The sequence below is a fragment of the Pteropus vampyrus genome, unplaced genomic scaffold, assembly GCF_000151845.1.
Source record: "Pteropus vampyrus isolate Shadow unplaced genomic scaffold, Pvam_2.0 Scaffold1, whole genome shotgun sequence".
NCBI lineage: Eukaryota > Metazoa > Chordata > Mammalia > Chiroptera > Pteropodidae > Pteropus > Pteropus vampyrus.
This window is the reverse complement of record NW_011888782.1, coordinates 14,836,782-14,859,377: the sequence shown is the minus strand read 5'-3', so window position 1 is coordinate 14,859,377 and position 22,596 is coordinate 14,836,782. Positions and strand designations below refer to the sequence as shown.

At 33.9% G+C, this 22,596-nt stretch overlaps 1 protein-coding gene across 17 annotated transcripts in view; it reads right to left on the bottom strand.

Annotated features, from left to right (window-relative positions):
- Positions 1-209: 209 nt before the first annotated feature.
- Positions 210-22,596, bottom strand: part of RBMS3 (RNA binding motif single stranded interacting protein 3) — a 653,502-nt gene continuing 631,115 nt past the window's right edge. For 8 of the 17 annotated variants that reach the window (XM_023533089.1, XM_023533186.1, XM_023533228.1 and 5 more), the window contains 3 exons: positions 14,147-14,227; positions 11,599-11,726; positions 7,485-8,144 (listed from right to left, as the gene is read on the bottom strand). In XM_023533089.1, coding sequence (XP_023388857.1) covers positions 8,042-8,144; positions 11,599-11,726; positions 14,147-14,227 — 312 coding nt within the window. In that variant the 3' untranslated portion in view covers positions 7,485-8,041. Of the gene's footprint in view, positions 3,495-7,484; positions 8,145-11,104; positions 11,400-11,594; positions 11,727-14,146; positions 14,228-22,596 lie in introns of those variants that run through there. The other 9 variants (XM_023533306.1, XM_023533406.1, XM_011360381.2 and 6 more) reach the window with 5 other exon arrangements.

Here is a 22,596-nt window from a genome sequence, read left to right as displayed (position 1 = left end):
ATAGTGTTTATTCCATTTGGATTCTGGTTTTAGTCTGTTTTTTTTTAATGTTTAGGCTACTTCTTGGCAATTAAAGTTGAAAGGAAAAATTGAACATTTGAATAAATGCTTGAAAATCTGGTAAACCAGGATACTTAAAAAAAAAAGTTTATAGTCCTAAATAGGATTACAATAACCATAACGTAAATTAGGATTCTGATGTCTGCAAATATTGAACACATATTTTGGTTTGTTTTATTTTTTATACAATGTAATGCTGCTTACCTGTTGGTGCTTTTTTTCCCCCAGACATGACTCTTAAAAACAATTATTTGGTAAGATGACAGATGTAAATTTGAACATGTGCCATTTTTCCTTCTTTTTTTTCTTTTTGATTTGAAATATTTTATAGAATGGCATGATATAAAAAATCCAAACACAAAACACACATGAACACATAACTGACAAGTAATTTCCTTTTGCCTGAAGTGGCTTAAAAAAATTGAGATCATTGAAATTTCATAGTGAAAAAAATGTTTCTGAATGTATAAATAAAGCAGTAGTTTTGAATAGAAACAGGAAGTTGCCTAGGCACATTCATCAGCCACATGGTAGCTACCTCTTAGCCTCATTGTCGATTGTGTAAATGAGACTTTCTTTGTATGACGTTAATTTTTTTTTTTTTTACAGAAACAAAAGAAAGCATGTTGGTTTCATATTCAAATGAATTATGCCCAGGATAATCCTTATTTATACAAAGAGTTCAGAGAATGAATAAAAAAAGAAACAGAAAATACAGTTTCCATGAATGTTTGCTTATACCCCCTGTAACTTGGGGGCCCACTACTCAAAGATAAAACTTAAGTGCCACCCTTAAAATACACGAGAAACTGAAAGATGGAAAAGAAGGAAGTACAAATTTAGAATTCTCTCTAAAACATGGAAAACCATAAGGATGGGTGTGACCAGTTTGAATTTCTCTATAGCATGTTACATTTTCTTGGATGTATTTTTGCCTTTAATTTGACCACAAAGATATGGAATCACTCTCTAGATTTGAATTTCCAATACACGGTGTTGCAAATAAGAGAATCAGGTCAATTTCAATACTAGACTTTTGTTTGTAAGTCATAAATAGCAGAATATTGATACTTTCGTGAGTCAAACTCATTACTCATGTTGACCTAATGGGAATATGAATTATCTCTTAAATTTCTTAAAAGTTTTTAAAAGCCTTCTGTTTTCTTTTACAGTGCACTTAATGCATTTTCCTCTTCCCTCTGGACTAAGACAGGTTCCTATGACAGTTTATGAAAAAAGTTTCACTTATTTGATTCTAATGATTCATTCAGAAGGCAATTCTAGTACATATTCAATTAACAAAGTTTCACTGGCCTTAGTTTCACATAAAACTGTATAGGTTGAACATGGATTTCATGAACCAAATATGCAGAGATGTTTGTTACACTGATTTAATTCATTTTAGACAAAGTTTTGCATCATTCTCAATGCAAATATATCTCCTTTGGCTTAAATGATTGATCAAACCTAATTGTTTTGGTTCTTATTAATATAAATTATACAATGTCTTGATTGTCAACTAGCATTTTAAAAGCTTACCTAACTTCCACTAATAGAATCATCAATCTTATTGGTCCTACTTGCCTCAGAGAGTTAAACTGAAATAAAAAGGTCTATTTTGTCTTTCTTCTGACAACACCAGGATTTGAAGATACAATGAAAAGAGAAAATATTCCCTTTCAACTGCAGAATCAAGGTGACTATTCATGGTGGATGACAACAAAGATTGAGGTGAAAAGACAAAATCAAGAGGTGTTGGAATTTAGAAGGAACACTACTGTTACAAATACGATGAGACCTTTTCAGGAGGCCACCCTCACTTAATAGAATATCACTAAGTTTTTTTGACAAGTGACCGTTCAGACCAGGTTTGTGAAGTGTTTTTAGTTCAAAATTCACATAAAGCAATTTCAACCTGTTAAACACACGTTTTAGCTTATTGATGGCAATCAATACAGGTTTCACTGTTCAAGAGAGCTAGTAAGGAACCAGAAAAACTCATGGAAATTAAAGCCATTTTTGGCTCTATCAGTTGGTATATCCAGACCTCTGCATGCTGAAACTGCTGAATACAGCAGGTGCAAGCTTCTACTGTCAAAAAATCAACAAAAAAAAAAAAAAAAAATTTTTTTTGCAGTATGTAAAACACCAGTGGAAGGTAGTTTAAACAAACAACAAAAATAAGAACTGGTCCGGCCATGTAGGTCAAATAAAATTTTTAAAAGAAAACAACCTCTATCTTCTGGACTGCAATAGGGTGCCACTTCATCTTTGGTATAAAATAGGCCATCCATAGGCTGAATTTGATCACAACTAGGAAAGACTACAGAAATTGTCAACAATTTCTCTATCTATTGCTTTTTTTGTTTTTTTGTTTTGTTTTTTGCACTTTTGACCATAAGCTCCTATCTACTTAAGTTTTTTGTTTTTTGTCTTTAATGCTCTTACGCTAGGTTCTGCAATGTGACAAGCAAAGCTGACTAAAAACTTTGTAAAGCTCATAAAAAAGACTGCAGATAAAAAGCACTAATGCTTTTGCTAGCAATCACGCTTTGTAAATTAAAAAAATCTGCATTCTGACCCCCAAACACGCATTATTTCTAATGCAGTTGTTTTTAAACCAACCTTAGTAACTTTACCGTAAAATGTTTTAGCTTTCTAGAATGATTCAACACTTAAGACAAAGTTCATGAAAAGTCCCAGCATTTTTCCAATTCTTGCAGTTGCCATGGTTTCTTTTATCAACAAATTTTCTTCAAATGAAGAAAAACATTTTCTTTTAAACTGTACAGTTTTTTCACCCTAAAAACTCATAGTCTTAAACTTCTGTACCAGTTAAAGCCGGCACAGTATTTCATTTCTTTCTTGATTTTTTTAACAAGACGTTGACAGCTTGCCTTGAGAGCCTTTGACGTCCTTAAAATTAAGGCAATTAAGATTCAAGATAAACCTTACCTAAATATTTCTAAGAGAAAAATAAAAAAAAAACAACAACCCACATTTAAACAAGAAAAGGAAAAAAGGAAAGTCTAGCTTAATTACTGAGGAAAACAATTTGTTTCCATTTCTGCTTGCCCACCTCTTGACATCTACACCTTCAGGTAAATTCCGAATTTAAATATTCTTCCAGATAATATGTCAACCTTCCATGTTTTGTTTTGTTGTTTTTGTTGTTTTTCCTCTTCTGGGATTTTTAAAGTTTAATTTAAAAAAAAAAATGATGGCAAAAAAGAAACTGTCAGACCACATGAAGGAACCATTTGCACAGCACATAAAAACACTTTGTTTTCGTTGGATAAAGTAGAAAATTTAAAAAAAAAAAAAAAAAGCATTCCGTTGACGCCTGTGCAAACTGGAAGCCAACTTCTTGTTCAGTGAAGTTTCTTCATTCAAGGCAAAGTTTCAGACGGACATTCTTCAGTCTTGTTTATGGTCTGTGAAAACAATTGATTAGGAGTGGTTATTACATCAAAGCAACTTTGAAATCTCCTTTGTGCTCTTTTCCAGTGATGTCTCTTTAAAAGATACCAAGCTCTTTCAAAATCACCGTCATCAATGAAGTCAAGTCGTAAAAGCATATTGGGCGGATTAAAGTGTCAAATTTTGCCACTTTCACACAAACTTATGTTCAAGCCAGAAAGTGTGTTCACATTAAATATCAAGGCTAAATGGTCAAGAATATTTTTTAATTCTAAAGTAACAAATATTATAAATATATCCAGATAAAAAATACTCCCTTTGTGAATGGAGGCTATTTTTTATTGACTGGCTTATGTCGTAGCTTCCCCAGAAATTCTTTGAGTAATTCTACCCCTCAGAACTCTCATGGGATTCATTACTCACTCAGTCAAGAAATATGGGAGTCCCTACTACATACTCAAGATGTTAGCAATGGATTGTAGGTTATCTTGTAGTATTCGCCAAGTATGCCACAAGTTTTATTGGTCCAAGCAATTAAGTAGGATGGTTAAGAGGGCAATGCCATTTTATTCATTTTCCCTCTTCTCTTCTTCCTTGCTCATTCATCTCATCAAGATTTCAAATTCTTGACAGTAGAAACTGTATTTTATTTTGACGTTTACTCTCCAGAAGTCCGCCAGAGTGGTATGCACATAGTAGGTGTCTAACTAGACAAATGTTACTTTTACTATTTGCCATTTTGCCTAGCACAGCCCAAATAATGTCTTCTGCTGTTGCCTCATCTATATTGTAAGGTTGAGATTCTAGTAGTTTGACCTTTACTCTTAGCTCTTCCACCCATAGATTAGAATTTTGCTAAATAATTTCAGGAGTGTGCTTTAAAAAGAAGAACATTTAAACTATCTGGAGGTCATACGTAGATGCGGGCCTCCTCTCTCTGCAGGTTCTTCTGATGCCCAGTTGTGTAATTTAGTAGAGAAACCTCAGAGTTGCTGGATATAGTTGTATAGGTTGTTCATTGCACGGGATGCACGTCTGGGGGAGTCCAGTGGGGCTAAGTTCCAGTCATTAGTCTATTCCCCAAGCTATGGACTGTGATGCAGGACTGCATGCACCCTGAGCAAGTGGGCCTTATTCAAATTGAGAAAAAGCCCTCAACAATGTTTTAAACTCTATGATAGTTAGCTGAGGATGATTGAGTGGGTTTGCTCTTTTTAATCTGCAAAAAGCCCTCATATGAGTCCGTATGGCTCTTAGGAACCAGAACAGTTTGTACCTAGAATAATGTAAGGAAAGTGACTAGTTAGTAAATTGAATATTTTCATTTTTAACCAATAATTTAAGTGCCTAGAGATAAATTTTTTTCTGAGTTAAGAAAGTAGGGTTTTTTAAAGAAGAAATGCAACTAAGATGTTCATAATAAGCAGCAACAATAAGAAACATTCTATTAGTAGTAGTCATGGGAACCATGGTATATATATGGTCTCTCTTTATACCTTTGCAAAGTATAGATTTACTTTATTTCTAAGAATCTATCGTGTATGGTTTTGTGTTTTTGGTTTTTGATTTATTCATTGATTCCATTCCCTTCTTCCACCCTGGTATTATTAAACATTGAGCGGAAAATGCCTAAAACACCGTGAATGTCTATAATAGCTGCTCTGTGAATGGTGTCTTACTCAGTGAACCACACTGACAAAGACCACCCTCCATGCTCAGGTGTGTCATGTGCCCTGGTCTCAAAGCATCCACATTTATGAGCTGCGCTAAAGCCATTTTCGAGTTTTATAACCTTACATGGATGTTTCTAATAGCCCTCTCCCATCACTTTCTTGATCCTTCAAGTAGTGTCATTCCTATTTGAAAACCAATGAGGAGAAATAAATAATTGTATTTTACATTTTCAGGGTTGTTAGCTGAAATTTGAAGGGAAAGGTGTTATTTAATAGAACTGTCCACTTTTTTCTGTTTAAGATGAAGTGTGAAAGTGCACATTTAAATAATGATTATGGGTTGTTCCACTGATATCCATAAAAATAGAAGACCTCTAAATTTTCAAGGCTGTGACCAATAGCAACAGGAACACTTCGAGTTGGACAGTGAGATTATTTTAGAAATAAAATTAGTTGTAACTTAAAAAGAGAAATTCATGTGAATGAGATGTTGAGTATGAGTGAGATGTTGAGTACTGTGCAAACAGAATGTATTATTACTCATAAACTTAAAGGACATGTAAGCATGGTAATCAAGAACATACTTTGCAAATCATTAATATACTTAGAATGTATAGGAAATTGGTGTTCTTGACAATTCAGTTTGCCAGAGAGGGCTTAAAGAATAAAAACGCCTTGCAATACTGGAATTGAGATAAGGAACTTCTAAGGTCAGTGTGGTTGTTGGAAGACTAGGAAATTTAAGATCACAGAGTCATTTTGAACTCTTCATCCTCCATCCTCCCGCCACCAAAACAAACAAACAAACAAACAAACAAACAAATAAATAAATAAATGCAGAGTGAATTGATTAGGAAGTAGCATAGTTTTAGAATTCTAGACTTTTAGAGCGGAAGAAGTCTTAAAGATCATCTAAGAATGCAATATTCTCCAGTGTCATTCCTGACAGATTAACTTTATGTGATGCCATGTGAAAAGAAGGGTTCTATGGTCCAGAGTTTGGGAAAAACTGAACACCAGACCCCCATTACTGGATTAACCTTTGGTAAACTAAGCATGTGGTTAGGGCACCAACAGAGAAAATTTTTTGATTAAATAAAAAAGTTTCTGAAAGAATGTAATCTTTTAAATTAATATAAAAATAATCATCATGTTGACAATAAAATATTTTATTAGCGTTAATATGTTAAAACAAACAAACAAACAAAAGAAACCTCTTAGAATTCCAGCGGAGGAGGGCAGCACATGCAAATCTTTCAAGAAGTAAAACATTTGAAATATTTGTTTGGCCCTCTAGGAGGTTGTACATTAGCATTTTAATGGCTTTGGAGAGAACTGCAATTAAGAAAGAATTTCACTTAGGTTAAAGCAGTGTTTCCCGATATTGCTCTTGACCTCCCCTCCCCACCCTAACTCCAGGGAATGGTAGTAAATCCTTCCTCAACACTAGAGACCTAATTTACACTCTGGAGAACAATCTAATCTCTCACTTCAAGGAAGAATAAAAGAAGTTAAATAAAAGAGTGACAACTAGTAAGTGGCAAAGATGAAATCTGAAGAAAGAACTTTTGATTTTAAATATTAAAATTTAACTTTGCTTGAAGACTCATACTTTTCAAGTGCTACTTTTTAAAGATTTCCTAAATAGCACAAAGAAAAATCGATAACTTGAGCAGGAATTGGAATTTCTATAGAACTTCCAAAATAAACCCAGGTATCACTTCCACCTTTTGAGATGAGTCCATAGCTCCCTTGCATTAATAGACTCTTCTAACAATAGAAGAAAAAAAAGTATGAATACAAAATGTGAAGACCTGTTTTTTAGCTTGAAAAGTTGAATTTAGAATATTAAAATGTTTTCTGACAAAGATCCCAAATACAACCTTTTTATTCATATGCACATCATTTATATTTCTCAAACTTTTATCCTGCAACCTTCTGTTGTGATGTCTCTAATTTACTTTAAAATACCTTTAGTATAGACATTATGATATTAAATACGTGCGTTGTGGGTTAAACTACTTTTCAAGGGTACTCATCTACCTTAATCAGAATTTTACATCTCATAGTTCAGCTAACATTTAATAGGAAAGTCCATAGGTTTGTACAAGTACTTTAAACTATCCATATCTCAATGCTGAAAATGAGCTGCCATTTGTGAAATTTGGAGTAGATAACATGAATTGGCAAAACTATTTTAGAGGTTCCACTCTACATGAATAGGAAAAATATAGGTATGTAGAGAAATTTGTAGCCTGCAACTTTAGGGATATTCTTCATAACTTGACTTCAAAACAAGACTGTTAAGAGTAGATTGATGGGGGCCTCCATAAGGATAACATAGTCCTACCTCTCAAAAATGGTCAAATCCAACCTGAGTGAACTTTTTATGTTAAGAGCGTTCAGATGACTGAAAAGAACAGAGCTGTATAAATTGTCGTGTGCCTCCTTTCTAATGAATGACTTTAATAAATGTCTCTGTGGGTGCTTTTGCATCCTTAAACTTTTCCCAGTGATGGTTTCCCAGTACCAAAGGGTTTACAAGACTCAAATGCTTAGCTCAATTCCCAGCATCTTCCTTTAATGGTTCTGAAGAATCTCATGTCTTACCATGACACAGGACAGCTTCCCTTGATTGACATTGATAAAAACTTGGATAGTCATATTAATTTCTTCCTTTTACAAAATTTCACAAGTGATCGTTATTCACCAATTTGACTTGAGATATTGTCTTTGTTTTCATTCAATATTTTATTGTTGTTGTTTCAAGTCAAAAGCTCCTAACACTTTGTAGCATGTTAAAAAGAGGAAGTTGAGAATATAAACAGGACCTGTTAAAAATTTTCTTCAGGTTTAAAGAAATGTCCTCAAGGCAATGCAAGTGGTTTTCACATGTCACACATTTGAAATGTTCCATGTTCCAGCGTGCTTTCATCTCTGTCATGTTGCAGCAACGAGCACGCCCTGTGGAACATCCTGTAACATACGTTCCTGCATGAGTGTAAAAGAAAATTCCTTCAAACGAGGAAACCTCTTACCGTAATTTTTACCCCTATGAAGATATGGGATGGCGATTTCTATTCTTGATATTTATTATGTGTGGAAAGCTCTGCATTATCAACGATAAGAATTCATGGCTCAAGGCACATAACCATGGTGTAACCACAGTTTTAAACATATTTGAACACAAAGTTTTACATGGCTAGATTCAGATGTCCTCAAATATTTCAAGGAATAAAGCTTCTTCGAATTGACTCATTATACGAATAATTAAATTCCTCGTATTTCTCCACAAATCAGGGTCTCCTGATATTATCTCATCTGCCTCTGTGAGTGGCATCAATACTCGCCAATTTTGCATGGAATTTTAAAGTCCCGTTCTCCTATTTTTCTGACTTCAGTATTCCTCCCTAGTCCTTACCGCCATCATTATACTTGCCACTGTTTACTTCAGACCTTTGTTCTCTCTTATCTGAACTATTGCAATAATAGGACTGTCTGCTTACATTGCTTCCAAATCCATTGTGTACTTCAACTGGAAGAATATTCAAGGAACAAAGAAAATGCTTTTCAAGCACCTCAGCATGGCATGATATGAGAATCTGGGTCCAATCTGACTTTTCACACCTTCTACTACTCTGCATGAACGTCTCAAAGAAATATTCATATTATCCAACCATTAATTTTCCCACCCCCTGGACATTGGTCAAAATTGCTCCACATGGAACATTGTTCCTTCCTGTAAGACCCAGTGCCAGTTGCCACGAACTCCACCAAAGCTTACACACCAAAAAAAAAAAAAAAAACTAAATGCATTCTCCTATTGCTTACTACAGTACTTTAAAAAAAATTCTTGTTTACTTTCTTCCTTGTAGTATACTTACCTTTTCTATGTGCAGATGTAATCATGTACTAGATTGTAAACCTTTGAGGGCAGAGATCCTGTCTCCTAGCAGAGAACCTGGCATAATGCTGGGTACTACAAGTGAAACTGAGCCCAGGTATAAAGGTGGATGGGGAGACTCTCACCAGAATCCATGAGAGGCAGAGGTGGTCTCTCTGGGTCAGATAGAGTACTCCTCTCCCCACCACTTCATACAATGACCAGGGGCAGGTGGGGTCAACCCTGAGAAAGAGCTGACAAGCAGAAGCAGCTAAAGTTGACTTAATCAGACCAGGAGAGGAGAGTGTTTTGAACAACTGCAAGAAGGGAAAGATGTATCCTGAAAGCCATCCTTGAAACACACCGCTCTATACCCAACCATTGGTAATAGAGTCCTTAAAATATAAAAGAAATTCTGTCATTCCTTCTCCTAAAGCCTTCCAAAGGTTTTCTAGCTCACTTAGGATAAAACCAAGAATCATTACTCAACACAAAGCCAAGTATCCAAGGACCAAGAGTTCTACAAAAGCTAGCCTGCTGACTTATCTGCAACTCTCTTCTCTAGTCAACCACACCCCTGCCTCAGGCTCTCCTTCTGGACCTCTGAACTCTGTTTCCTCTGTCTAAAATACTTTTTGCTCCAAATATCTCCAAGATTAGCTTCTAAGCATCTTTCAGGTCCAGGCCTATAAAAGGACTTTCCTGATACCAAATCTTAGGTACCTACTCAATAACTTTTTATCACAAGAATCTTGTGATAAGCAGTCTGCATTGAAATTCTGTTTCTTTTTGATTATTTGCTGATTGGTTCATTGATTGCGAGTCTACTCATAATAGAAAATAAACTCCAAGAATGGCAACTGACTCTTGGTCTTTCTCTAGCATCTAGATAACTGTCACATAGTAGGCACTCAATCAATAATAGTTGACTGGATGAATGAAAGCATCTTTTTTATTTATCTAGACATCATTAAACTGTTAGCAAAAAAAATCTAGATCACTTGTTTCTTTATTATGCTTTAAAAGAGCCAGAACAAGTTTCACCTACTTGCTAAGCCTTGAAAAATGTTTTTGGCAAATACAGTATTTTTCATTTCCCACCCCTGCCTTTCATTGTACTTCCACATAGTCAGTCTCTACTCCTTTCTCACATATGATCTACAGAGTAGACTGAAGAAAAAAATTCCAATGTTCTTGGAACAGGGTTCCAGAGACTACCGTATTGTTTGGTACGTGTAAAAGTGATTCATATAGGCTACGGGTGAATTTAAAAAATTTTAAAAAGGCAAAACTGCTTTATTTAACATGGATCTTTTCTGAAAGCTATTGTGTGATTGTAATAATGACGATGATGATGATAATGACAATAATAATAATAATTAATAATAATAAATGCCTTATATTTTGTAAGGTTGTTATGTTAAAATTAAGCCCTTTAATTCTGAGGGCTAACTTTACAAGCTAAACCACATATAGAAGACTCCATTGTCATGATTAATCTTTTGACAACAAACAAATCTCTAAATGTGTATTGAGGTTAAAGAACAATGATGATCAAAAAATGGGGCAACATTAATGCAGACAAATAGAATCGTTGAGAATTCTCCATTCACTAGGGCTTTGATTATTATCTACAAAGTAGAATAGTTTGCATGAGAAGACATTCGTACGTGGACTGAACTGTGTTAATTCCCATGGTTTCAATCCAAAACTTTCATATTTTAGTCTATACAAATATTCAACACAAAGCCTACTTACTTTGGTTTATAATTTATTTAAAGATTTTGAAGAGTAATTCTGACTACCTGATTTTTCCTTTGCCATTTATCCTTAAATAAAACCTTACTCTGTGTGGCTTAACAGTTTACAATACTATTTTACATGAATTATTTTACTGGATGTTTAAAGCAAACTTGCAAGTGAAGTGTTAGTGTCTTTATTTAAGAATGAGGAAACTGAGACCAAAATGAAGGCTCATTACTCAGTTTTAAGTGGGAATATTGGAATTTTTCCAAAATATGTATGGTAGATTTTTATTTATTTATTTTTTTGTAAAAATGGTTGCAATGTTCCTTTTTGCCTCTGGGCCTTTTGGTAATGAATTCCTACAATAACCCCAGGCTTGGCCATATGACTTGCTTTGGTCAAAGGGGTAGTAGCAAATGAGTCACAAACAGAATTGAAAATGCTGATCATCTGGGCTTCCTCTCTGTTGTTTTCCAAATTCTGAGACTTCCATGTGAACAAGCCTGTTTGATGGATGATCAAAAAACATGTGGCTCAATCACTTCTATCACTCAACCATCACCCAGAAGCTGAGCTGTGAAAATGACAAGCAGCTCTCTCCAGATGCTCGAGTAAGTCTAGTTAAGACCAGAAAAACTATTCACCTGAAGTCAGCTGAAATGGCCAACCCACATAATCACTAACTAAAAAAAAAAATGCTTGTCACTAAGTTTGAGATGGTCTGTATTGTAGCAAAAGCGAACAGATAACAATATGTGAGAATGAAGTCAAGATGGCTGATCTTAAGTGAAAGAGCTTAGTGTAGCCCACACTTACTTAGACTGTTGGTAAGGATATGCAGATGCATGTTCACTGGATGTGTCCACTGCTATTTGTTGCTGCTGACCACTGGTGTCCTGGGATGAAGGTGCCACTGTCTGGGGAGAGGTATCAGCAACAACACCCTAAGGAGGAAAATAAGAACATAAAATCCTTATTGGCTTCAACAAAGAGCCTGGACTGTAGAGATGGACTGTAGAGAATACCCCTCTTCTACTTGGCTAGAGTAAAATTGCATTCTGCTATGTGAAGCCACACAATAAGCACTCAAAGGAAAAGTACAGAGCATATTTGGATAAGAGCTGAGAAACTCACCTCAATGTGCAAACAAGAAGCCTTGCCATCAGAAATCCTTGGAGCAAATAGTCATAAAATCATATTGCCCATACTTAGAACTTTTAAACCATACTTGTATACCACAGTAAATATAATTTATTAATAAAAAATTCATGCAGGATTCCTATAAAAATTGTATATGCAAGCATTTTCCTGGGGGTAACGCATTGTACCATGTCTATATGATCTGGCAAAACAATGAACTCTGACCTTAATAAAAATCTACATCAAAGTTTGAAATTCCTTTCAAAAGATATTGCTAACTAGGTTTTTCCTTTATCAATTTGATTTGTTTTATTTTGTTTTGTTTTCTACAATATAAACTGGAATTCATTTAGAGGTTTCAGAAAAAGAAATAAGTATCCTCCAGTTTGATTTGTTCCTCCCCGTACCCTTTCACTCTTTTGTTCCTCACAGATACCGAGAATGAACTTCTAGAATTGGTCATTGTTAGGGGAATATGTTTGGCTCCCAGAGAGGCATAGGTGGTTTTATTTGGTAGTTAGTAGTCCTAAAGAAGGCATCTATCTAAATATATAATCTGCTGGTTTTACTTACAGCCTTGGACACCTGCGGTGATATTGGGTTTCAAATGTCTTTGGTCAACTCTCTGTCACTGACTAAAGGTCTCTGAAATTGTTCCTTAGAATTTAAAAATTCTGCCTGTATAATTCAATCTCCACCTCCCCCCACCCCCAATATACTATTTGATATTATGCACTTTTCTGAACCTCCCACCAGCATTTACTTGTATGAATATTGGTGAATTTTTAATGAGTGTTTCTACATAGAAAAAGAATCGATGTTTTCCTTATAAGCTTAAATTCAAGATAACATATCAGAGTGTACTTATATTTTTCTTAGTGGAAGATTTCTTTTAAAATCCCAGATTTAACTTTAGTTAGACTGTTTCAAATAAGCCACACAATCAAATGTGTCTCATGCATCTCATTATCTTAGAGTCATCAAAATGCTCAAATTCTATAGATAAGCATATACCTTTGTTGTTGAGATAGAAAAATGCAAGTATGTGGCAGACATTTATGTTTAAAGTACCTAGAATGACCACATTCACAATTTTCTCATAGCCTAAATGCTTTTTGATAGCTACATATAACAAATGTGTTCTAATCACAAATTCTTAAAATTCTGAAGTTTATTAAAATCGGATTAATACTGACACATTCTTTGGGGGGCGACAGGTCTGGAACACATAATAGATTTGAAAATTGAACCTCTGTGGTTTGCTAAATTACATGATAGTGTCCTCTTAAACTACTGTTTTTTTAAACCTTAGTAGCAGCAATAATTTGTCAAACATCAAATGGACAGATGGACAAAGAAGATGTGGTATATATACGAAATGGAATACTACTCAGTCATAAAAAATGAAATATTGCCATTTGTGACAACATGAATTTTGAGGGTACTATGCTATGTGAAATAAGTCAGACAGAAAAGGACAAAAACCATGTGATTTTACTCATATGCGGAATATAGAACAAAAAAGAAATAAACGAACAAATAAAACAAAAACAAACTCATAGATACAGACAATAGATCGGGGGTTACCGAGGGGACGTGGAGTTGAAGGAGGGCAAAACAGGTAAAGGGCATCAATCATGCGGTGATGATGGAAACTAGATTTTTGATGGTGAATGCCATGTAGTATATACAGACATTGAATTACAATGTTGCATAACTAAAACTCGCATACTGTTATAAACCAATGTTACCTCAATAAAAAAATGCAAATTCTGATTCACTAGGTCCGGGTCGTGTCTGAGAGTTTGCATCTCTAACAAGTTCCCCAGTGATGCTGATGATGCTGGTTCAGTGACCATTCATTGAGTAACAAGGCACTAGAGAACTAGCTTATTCAGATAATTGCAAACTTCCCCCCCTCCCTATTTTATGAGTGTATCCATGGTTAACATGTGATGGGGTAGTGACTTGGTCTCTGATCTTTTCTCTACATATGAAAATGACAATTCTCTTATACCTTTATAGCAAATTAGTTTATTTTATGTGCAAAGCAAAACAGGCATGTCCAAGTAAAAGCACATACTTTCATACACTGCTCTTGAAATTTCAAATTTTAGAGCAGCACAAAAATCACACATGATTCCTTGGGTTACAGGGAACCACAGTACGTGCAGTTGAGATTTATCTCTTCTACTCTCTTTCTATAAGACAGAGACAAACTTACTTCAATAGAAACAGCTGTCGGAGGCACAGGCGTGTACTGGGGAATGTAGGTCCCTTGCATAGGAGCGGCAGCAGTCATATACTAGAGAGAATGAAAGAAAAATGCAGGTGAACTTGGGATTGCAACCAATGAAAAAAGCAGATATCACACGAGACTGCCATAGACATGTAGCCCATGGCCAGTGCATGATTAAAGTTAAACTCTATTTTGACCAAAAATAAGGCAGTTCCTTCCTATCAGCATGGAATGCCCTTGCTTACTGATTCAGTATCAACAGCAGCCCACCTCCACAGTATCAGTACAAGTTAATTGACCGCCATCCCCTCACTTTGTCTTTTGAAACATTCTATATCAGAGCTCAAACATTTCACTTCCATATCTAAAACATAAACTCCATGAGGACAGGGATGATGTCTGTTTTTTTTTTCTCCATTTTATTGCCAGTACCTATCACATAGTAGGCTCTCAACAAATTATTTGTTGAATGAATGAATCATATTATTAATACTAAATTCTTGTCTAAATAAAAGTAATGGAGGAATAATGCAAGAAACACTTATGCAGCGACATTCAGAATTGGTAAATTCCATCATTTTGTTGTTTTCACAGCACTATGATATATGCATGTGAAATACAGTGTTGCAGATAATGTCGATGTCTCCTTTGTTCCCTTCCCCCATTCAACTGTCATGTCACTCTTGGTATTTCCTTTTCAACTCCTTGAATTCTCCAAATTTTCCTCATCCGGATAAACAATGAAACATTCCAATTATTTTTTCACTAAGTTGTAGCATTAAGAAAAATATGTTTTCGAGATAACATGTAGTTTTGCAATGAAGGAAGGGAGCCCCAGAAAAATTATATGCTCGCCTACATCGATATACAGTATGACCCATTTCCTATTTCTAATACACATTCTTTTAATGAAAATGAAAAGTTCTAGTCTTTGAGAACGAAATTTTCTATAGAATCAACTATGTTTCTGACTTTCTTAACTTGATTAATATCACAAAACTTGAGAACCAGAACTATCTATTGAAGAAGACAAGGTTTCTCAATTCACAAAGGTTAGAGAAAGAATTTTTATGGAAAATCACAAGCCTCTGATTTTTTTATTCTTCTAAATTTGCTGAGTTCAAAAAATAAAGGCCATGTATAAACATGCAAAACTTAAATTACTATGTTTTTCATATCTTGGTACTTTCAGTATCCAAAAGGCATGATGATTCTGAATCAAAGGAAGTATTTGAATGGAGACTAGCTCATCAGTTGTTGTTATTCAATACTGGTGAAGAATTATAGCCATAAGGAAACTTTGGAATATATATATCACCATCCTAAACTAAGCACTGTCCTACTGTAGCTATTTGCTAAAAATAGAGACAGCCGTAATGAAATCATGCAAAATCAAACAAACTGAACTGTTGTCTGTAATCTATTTGTTGCTACTAACAACTGAGTGCAATTCATATCTATATTAAACAACCTTGTAACCTGGACCAAGAGCAATTATTTGATAGGCCTGGTGATATTACCAATTTAGCTTTATAGTTGAGAATCATCAGAGATTTCTGTGCTTTGTCTTCTACTCTCACAGCATTCATCACTCTTCTATTAAAATTGTCCAGACTATCATCTCTTTAAAGGCATGGGCCATTTTACTTGTTTTTGCATCTTCCAACACACTATATTCTCAATAAGTTATTGTTCAATGGCTGAATAAAAGGATATGAGAAGAAAGTCTTCCATTTCTAATTACAAATCTTGCATGCCTCCTAGCCAGAATTAATAATTATAATGAATAATTGGTAATTCTGAGTTCATTATAGATGTTAATTTCACCACCCCCATAATGTGTTTATGTAATGTTAAAATAAGTACTTTAGCCAACTCATGTCCTTATGTCCTTAAGTAGTTAATAGGTATTCAGGTATCTTATTGATATTGGTTTTTAAAATAAGTACAGAACTCCAGAGTCACTTTTCAGCAAATATTATCTGGCATCTAGAACCCTATAGCAGGTGTCTGCATTGCCAAAAATAACGCTGTCAAGAGTATGTTGAGGTTAATAGTCCCCTGACCATTTCAGAAAGGTTGCTTGCCTATGTTATAGAGATTTTAAAAATCCTTTGTTTAATATTTCCTACAATGTGTTTTTTTTAGAATGCTACTCACCTGAAAAGAAAACTATGTTCCAATGAATTTGAGCAAAGTTGCATAATATATTGTCTTTGAAACTGACATATAATAAAAAAAACTCTGAGAAACCATATTTTACAGGAGCCTAGTTAAAGGTGATTAAACCAGCACTTCTAAAATATTTTGTAGGACCTAATACTTTTGCTTAGAACTAACATTCTAAAGAATACTTTGGAATTTTTGTTTTAATTGAATCTCAAAAATCCTAATAGATTTGTAGCCAGTGGGAAATATAGTTACCAACTATGAAATTATCTAAGCACATAATCAATGCCATACCTGCTCCACTGTCTCTATCTCTAAGGCAGAGGTTCAGTGAACTGGATCTAGGAACACGGCTTGGGGCCACACAGAGCAATCTTCACTAGCTCACAAGAGAATCCACTGCATTCTTAGACCTCTCATGCCAAACTAGAGTTCTCAGGCTGTCTAGTTAATGAAAAGCATATTATGTAATTCTTAGCTAAGCTTCTTCAAATGACTCCCAGTTATTCAAAACCTCGTCTGTGTTTTGTTCAGTAAAACTGCATCAGTAAATTTTCATGCCTCCTACAGCATTTGATGAAGTTGTAAACATGACCTAAACTGAACTGCTCATGGCATAAATTCACACTCCTTTTAAGACTAATGTGCGTTAGGCCAAATAGTTCACCCATTTTACAGATTGAGAAACTGAGACCTACATACGATGGGAATAAAGTCCAGTTCTTCTGACTCATAATACAGAACACTTTTCAGTCTATCTCATTACCTTTGAAATTAAGTAAATAAGGTCTTAATAGCTTCCTTTTGATTGTTCCTGTGTAATATATATATCTTGTTTTTTTTAAATTAATGAGCTTTAATAACTCGAGTTCCATTTAAGAAATATAGAATAATATGCCTTTGATTGACATTTTATTATCATTTAGTTTCCATACATTCTTTATTTTACTTCATATTCACAATACCTAATTTTCTTCTAGGAGGGCTACCCCATGTGCTTAACTTATTTCATAACTTAACTTGCTTTTATACTGCTCTTCTGAAGAGAACCAGTAGAAATTTTATAGTATAAATGAGATCAGTTCAATTCAATGCATTATGTGTGTATCTTTTAATAAAAAAGAAAATCTTTCTGGCTGCTTTTTTTGTCATGGAAAACTAATAGACAGAGCTTGAGAACCTTGTTTGAAAATTAGGAATAGACACTTATTTTAAACAAGTCAATGTTATGGAGTTTTACTCCCCGTAAGACTATTATCTCTGAATAAACTTTTGCAATTAAACCCTTTCCTAGTAGACATATTTTTTAGGGTAAAGCCTCAAGAAGTGACAGCCTTGTAAAATTAGGAGCAACTGCTTACAGGAAATAGCTACAGCTCTGTGTAAGATAAACTCTCAGCTTTAGGTAATTGGTGACAAATAACTCTAAACTTTCTCTGCAAGCTCAGTTTGATTTCCTTGAGAGCACGAATACACTACAGTCAGACTTAATAATCTAGTCTGCACAAAAAATTGCTTAGATCTGGGTCCCTCGGAATCTGCTTTTGTTTTATACAGCTAGCAAATAACGTAGGACTAAGAGAAGAATCTGTGATATAAAAAAACCCTGCTCCTTTGACTTGATAAATTCCCATGGATTGCTTATTAAAACCACAACGAGAATGGATATAAATCCTTTAAGTTAATTTCTTTTACTATTTCTCAAAATCTGCCATAATTCTTTCATGAGTACAGATTATTTGCATTATTTTGATATGATGACTGATGGGAACCACATTACAATGAGATGATATAGATAAAATGAAGATGCTCATACAATATTTCCCAGTATTATATAACTAAAAGTTTGACATTAATAAATAAATTTTACTTTTTGATAAACAACTTGATGATTTTACATATTCTGAAAGCACCAGATTTTCACATGTAAGTATGAAGGGACCTGAATAGCCATTTTCAAACCCACAGAATAAATTCCAGACTCCGTCACTTGTTCCAAGAAGTCTAGACACTGCATCACCAAGATAGTTACACAAAGAGGGGGTGGGGGGAATGGTGAAATTGGAGAGGAATTGTGTTTTTGTCTATTTAATTTGGGACAAACCGTTTCTGTTATGGGGAATCACTGACTATTTCCAAGAAAATAAAGAAAACTCTAAATTTTTATTTTTGGATTTACTTTCTCTTCCCCCACCAAAGTAAAACAAATCAAAAATGTTTCATATATTTCTTGCAAAGAAACTTGTCATTTTCATTATTTGTAGATCAAAGGAGTGGCAAGACAGTTCCCAAGTTTCAACTGGAATTTCCTAAAATAATTTATTAAACTTGCTCATTTGAAGTTATCATGATACTATTTAGATTGTAAATTGGTGCTTCTAGCCCTTGCTATAAAATTTGTAAATCTGCTTAACAAATTTGGAAAGCTGTCCAGGTTTTATCAAACCTAGAAAGTCAATGCGAAGGATACAGGAAAGTTTTGAAAATGAACCTCAGAAAGAAGTTGAGCAGAAAAAAATAGCAATTGTGGTAGATGATGCTAACAGCATGCAGTGTGAATTCTTTCAAGATCATCTAGTACAAAGTTTCTTCTAATAAAAGAAGTTTGTGGATAGAGGGAACAATCTAAGTAATGATTAGTCTAGGTTGGGTGAGTGGCTGAAGGAGAGGCATAGCGTTACCTCAAGTAGAGGTATTTTACAGTTTTGAGGGCCATATTTCTTGGATTTGTTGAATTGTATAATCTCAATTGGGGAGCAATACCAGAACTGGGGATGGCAAATTGGTATCATTTCACATGTGTGCTTTGACTAAGTAGTAATAATAACTACCTGGAGTGTAATTCTAAGAATGCCTTCTAAGTCTTTATGCTAATGAATAAGAGACTATCCATAGAGAGGAAGAGAGCTGGAGAGATTCTCCTTGAAAGAAAATAATGACCACAAAGTATGATAAGGCCAGCCTCCTTTCTGGACCCTTTGCTCAGTTCCTCCTATGTCCTTTCTATTTCCGCTAATGAATGTTGGAGAATGAAGTAGAATCTCTGCCTAGAATAGTAATAGTGTATGCTTTCATGTTAGTATTAATTTTAAAGTATATTATTTACTTTTTTTAAGGTATTAATATAGAAATGACAAAGTAGACAGTTGTGAGTAGTAGAAATAACTATCCCTGAAGAGTCGGTGAAAGTGAATACAGACAGCATCATATACTTCACACATTAGGAGTAAAAACCCTTGAAGAGAAAAGGTCAGTTAGTGGGCTTGATAGAAATGGGAGCCCAAAAGTCTTAGGAGTATGTAGCCTATATTGTCCCATCCAATTCCTCAGAATAGTACTGAACATAACCCACAGAAAGGTATGTATTATATTATTAAACAAAAAATATAGATTGCCATTGTATTCTGGTGTGTGGGTCATTTGTTGGTGGCATACGACAAAAGAGAATAATAAAAAAGACTCTTGGAGGTTGTTCTCAGCTTGGAAATTCACAAAACCTCATCTCCTGCACAACATTGAATAGTAGCCATGCTTATGTGATCACAGGCTATGGAGGCCTTCAGCTTTGCAGAGAAAGCAATTTTCATGAATGTATTGGAAGAAAACAAAGCCCATTAGGTTGGAGCATGTGCACAGACCATTGTGGTAGCTAAAAGATGATACTATGGAAATATAGCTGATTAAGAAATTGTGTTTTAAAATTTGAATTTAAAACAACTCTACACAGACACTATAAATTCTCTCCTTCCCCCTCCTCAATTGTGTGAGTGTGTGTGTGTGATAGGTTACATAAAATTTAGAGAAAGTTGGGTCAGAGGAGAAATCCAGTGGACAACAAAAACAACTCAGGAAACAAAGATACATCAGTCAGAAAAAAACTAAAAACTAATTGTACATCAGATTTTAGAATGGAGGCAACTATGAAAGCCTATTTACAATGGAATTCATTCAATAGAGAATGGGAAGTAAGAATGTAGAAAAGATAAAAGGATATTATGAACAATCTTATACTTATAAATTTGACAACTTAGATGAAATAGACAAATTTGTCCAATAGTACAATTTAGCAAAACTGACACAAAAAGAAATAGAAAATCTGAACAGTTCTTTATCTACTAAAGAAATCAAATTCATAATCCAAAATCTATCCATAATAAATTATTCAGCTTCAATTGGCTTTTCTGGTTAATTTTCCAAATATTTAAGAAAGAAATAATACCAATCTTGCATAAATTCTCCCAGAGAATAATAAAGAAGGAAAACTTCCGAACTCATTTTATGAAGCTAGCGTACTCTTTAGACCAAAATTGACAGAGACATTACAAGAAAGAAAAACTACAGAAACATCTTTCAGAAACATCTATACGAACTTCCTCAATAACATTTTAACCAATCAATTCAGTGATATATGAAAAAGTCCATGTCCAAGTGGGATTCATTTCAGAATTACAAAGTAGATTTAACATTTAAAAATCAGTCCACATAATTCACCATATTGAAAGAATAAAGTAGAATATTTCAAAAGATTCAGAAATATCTTCGATAGACTCTAATATCTAATATCTAATATGAGAAAATATCTTGATATACTAAGAATAGATGGAAACTAGAAACAAAAGTCTATATACAAAAAACATAGAACTAGCACCATAGTTAATGGTGACATACTGAATACTTTCTATTTGAATTTTGGAATGAGATAAATATATCCAATATCATCTCTTCTAATAATTTTTTGGAGGGTCTAGACAGTATAATAAGACAAGAAAAAAAATGGAAGTCATAAAGGTGGAAAAACCTGTCATTATTCATAGATAACATGAATAATAGGTAGATATTCTAAAGAAAATATTTTAAAAACAATTATTTTAATTAATAAGGAAATTAAGCAAGGTTGCTGGACACAAGTCAGTAAAAAATGTATTTGTATGTGCTGAAAACAGACAATTAAAAATGAAATTTAAAATACTATGTAGATAGCATCAAAACTCTGAGAAAAGGCATGAAAACTACCACAATGAAGATTAAAAGACATTGCTAAGAGGAATTAAATAGAGAGATATATCATATTCAAGGATTAGAAAACTCAATATTATTAAAATGTTAATTCTTCTAAAAAAAATCTATACATTCAATGCTATTCCAATGAAAATACAAGCAGATTTCTTGGTAGAAAACAAACTTTAAAATGTATATGGAAATGCAAAGGATCTAGAATATCCAAGACAATTTTTTGGGGAAAAAACAAAAACAAAAAAACAAAGTTGGAAGATGCATACTACTAGATATTAAGATGTATTAAAAAGTCACTGTAATTAAGATTGTGTGGTATTATTGCAAGAATAGAAAAATAGACCAATGGAACAAAATAGAGACACGAGAAACATACAAATACAGCCCCATGATTTGAGTGTCGCTGTAATTCAATGTGGAAAAGAATGGTCTTTCCAGTAAATGATACTGGTTCAGCTGGATAGCTTTATAGAAAAAAATGATCCCTGATCCTTACCTCATGTAATATATAATATTAATTTGAGATAGAGCATAGCTGTAAATATAAAAGGTAAAATAATATGGCTTTTTGAAGAAAATAGGAGATAGGCTTCACGATAGTGAAAATAGCAAAGATTCATTAAACATGACTCAAAAAAAAGTAATCATAAAATAAAAGATTAGAATTGGGCTTCATTAAAATTAAGAACTTCTAATTATCCAAAGGCTAAGGGAAGGTATTTATAATACAAATATCTGATAAAGTTTGTACACAGAATGTATTTTTTTAATCCACAAATCAGTAGGACAGAAAAGCCAATTTTAAAAAATAAGTTTAAATAATCTATTAATTTACACAATGACTTCAATGAATCTCCAGGAAAGTATGCTGAGAAAATTTTTTTTAAAGTTTATATATGTTATAATTTCACATATATAGCATTTTTATATGACAAAATTTTAAAAGCAAAATACAGAGTAGTGGTTGCCAGGGATCAGGGATGGGTGGAGGGGAGTAACAGGAAAGCAGGTATGGTTATAAAAGGGCAACAGAAGAGATCCTTGTGATACTAAACTGTTCAGTACCTTGACTGAACATTGGGAAGGTGTTACATAAAATCTATAAAGGCAAAAAATTGTACAGAACTTAATACACATGCAAATGAGTGCAAGTAAAACTGAGGCTATATTCGTTAAGATTTGTGGATTGTGTCAATGTCAATATCCAAAACTATTATACCACAGTTTTGCAAAATATTGAGAAAAATTGAGGC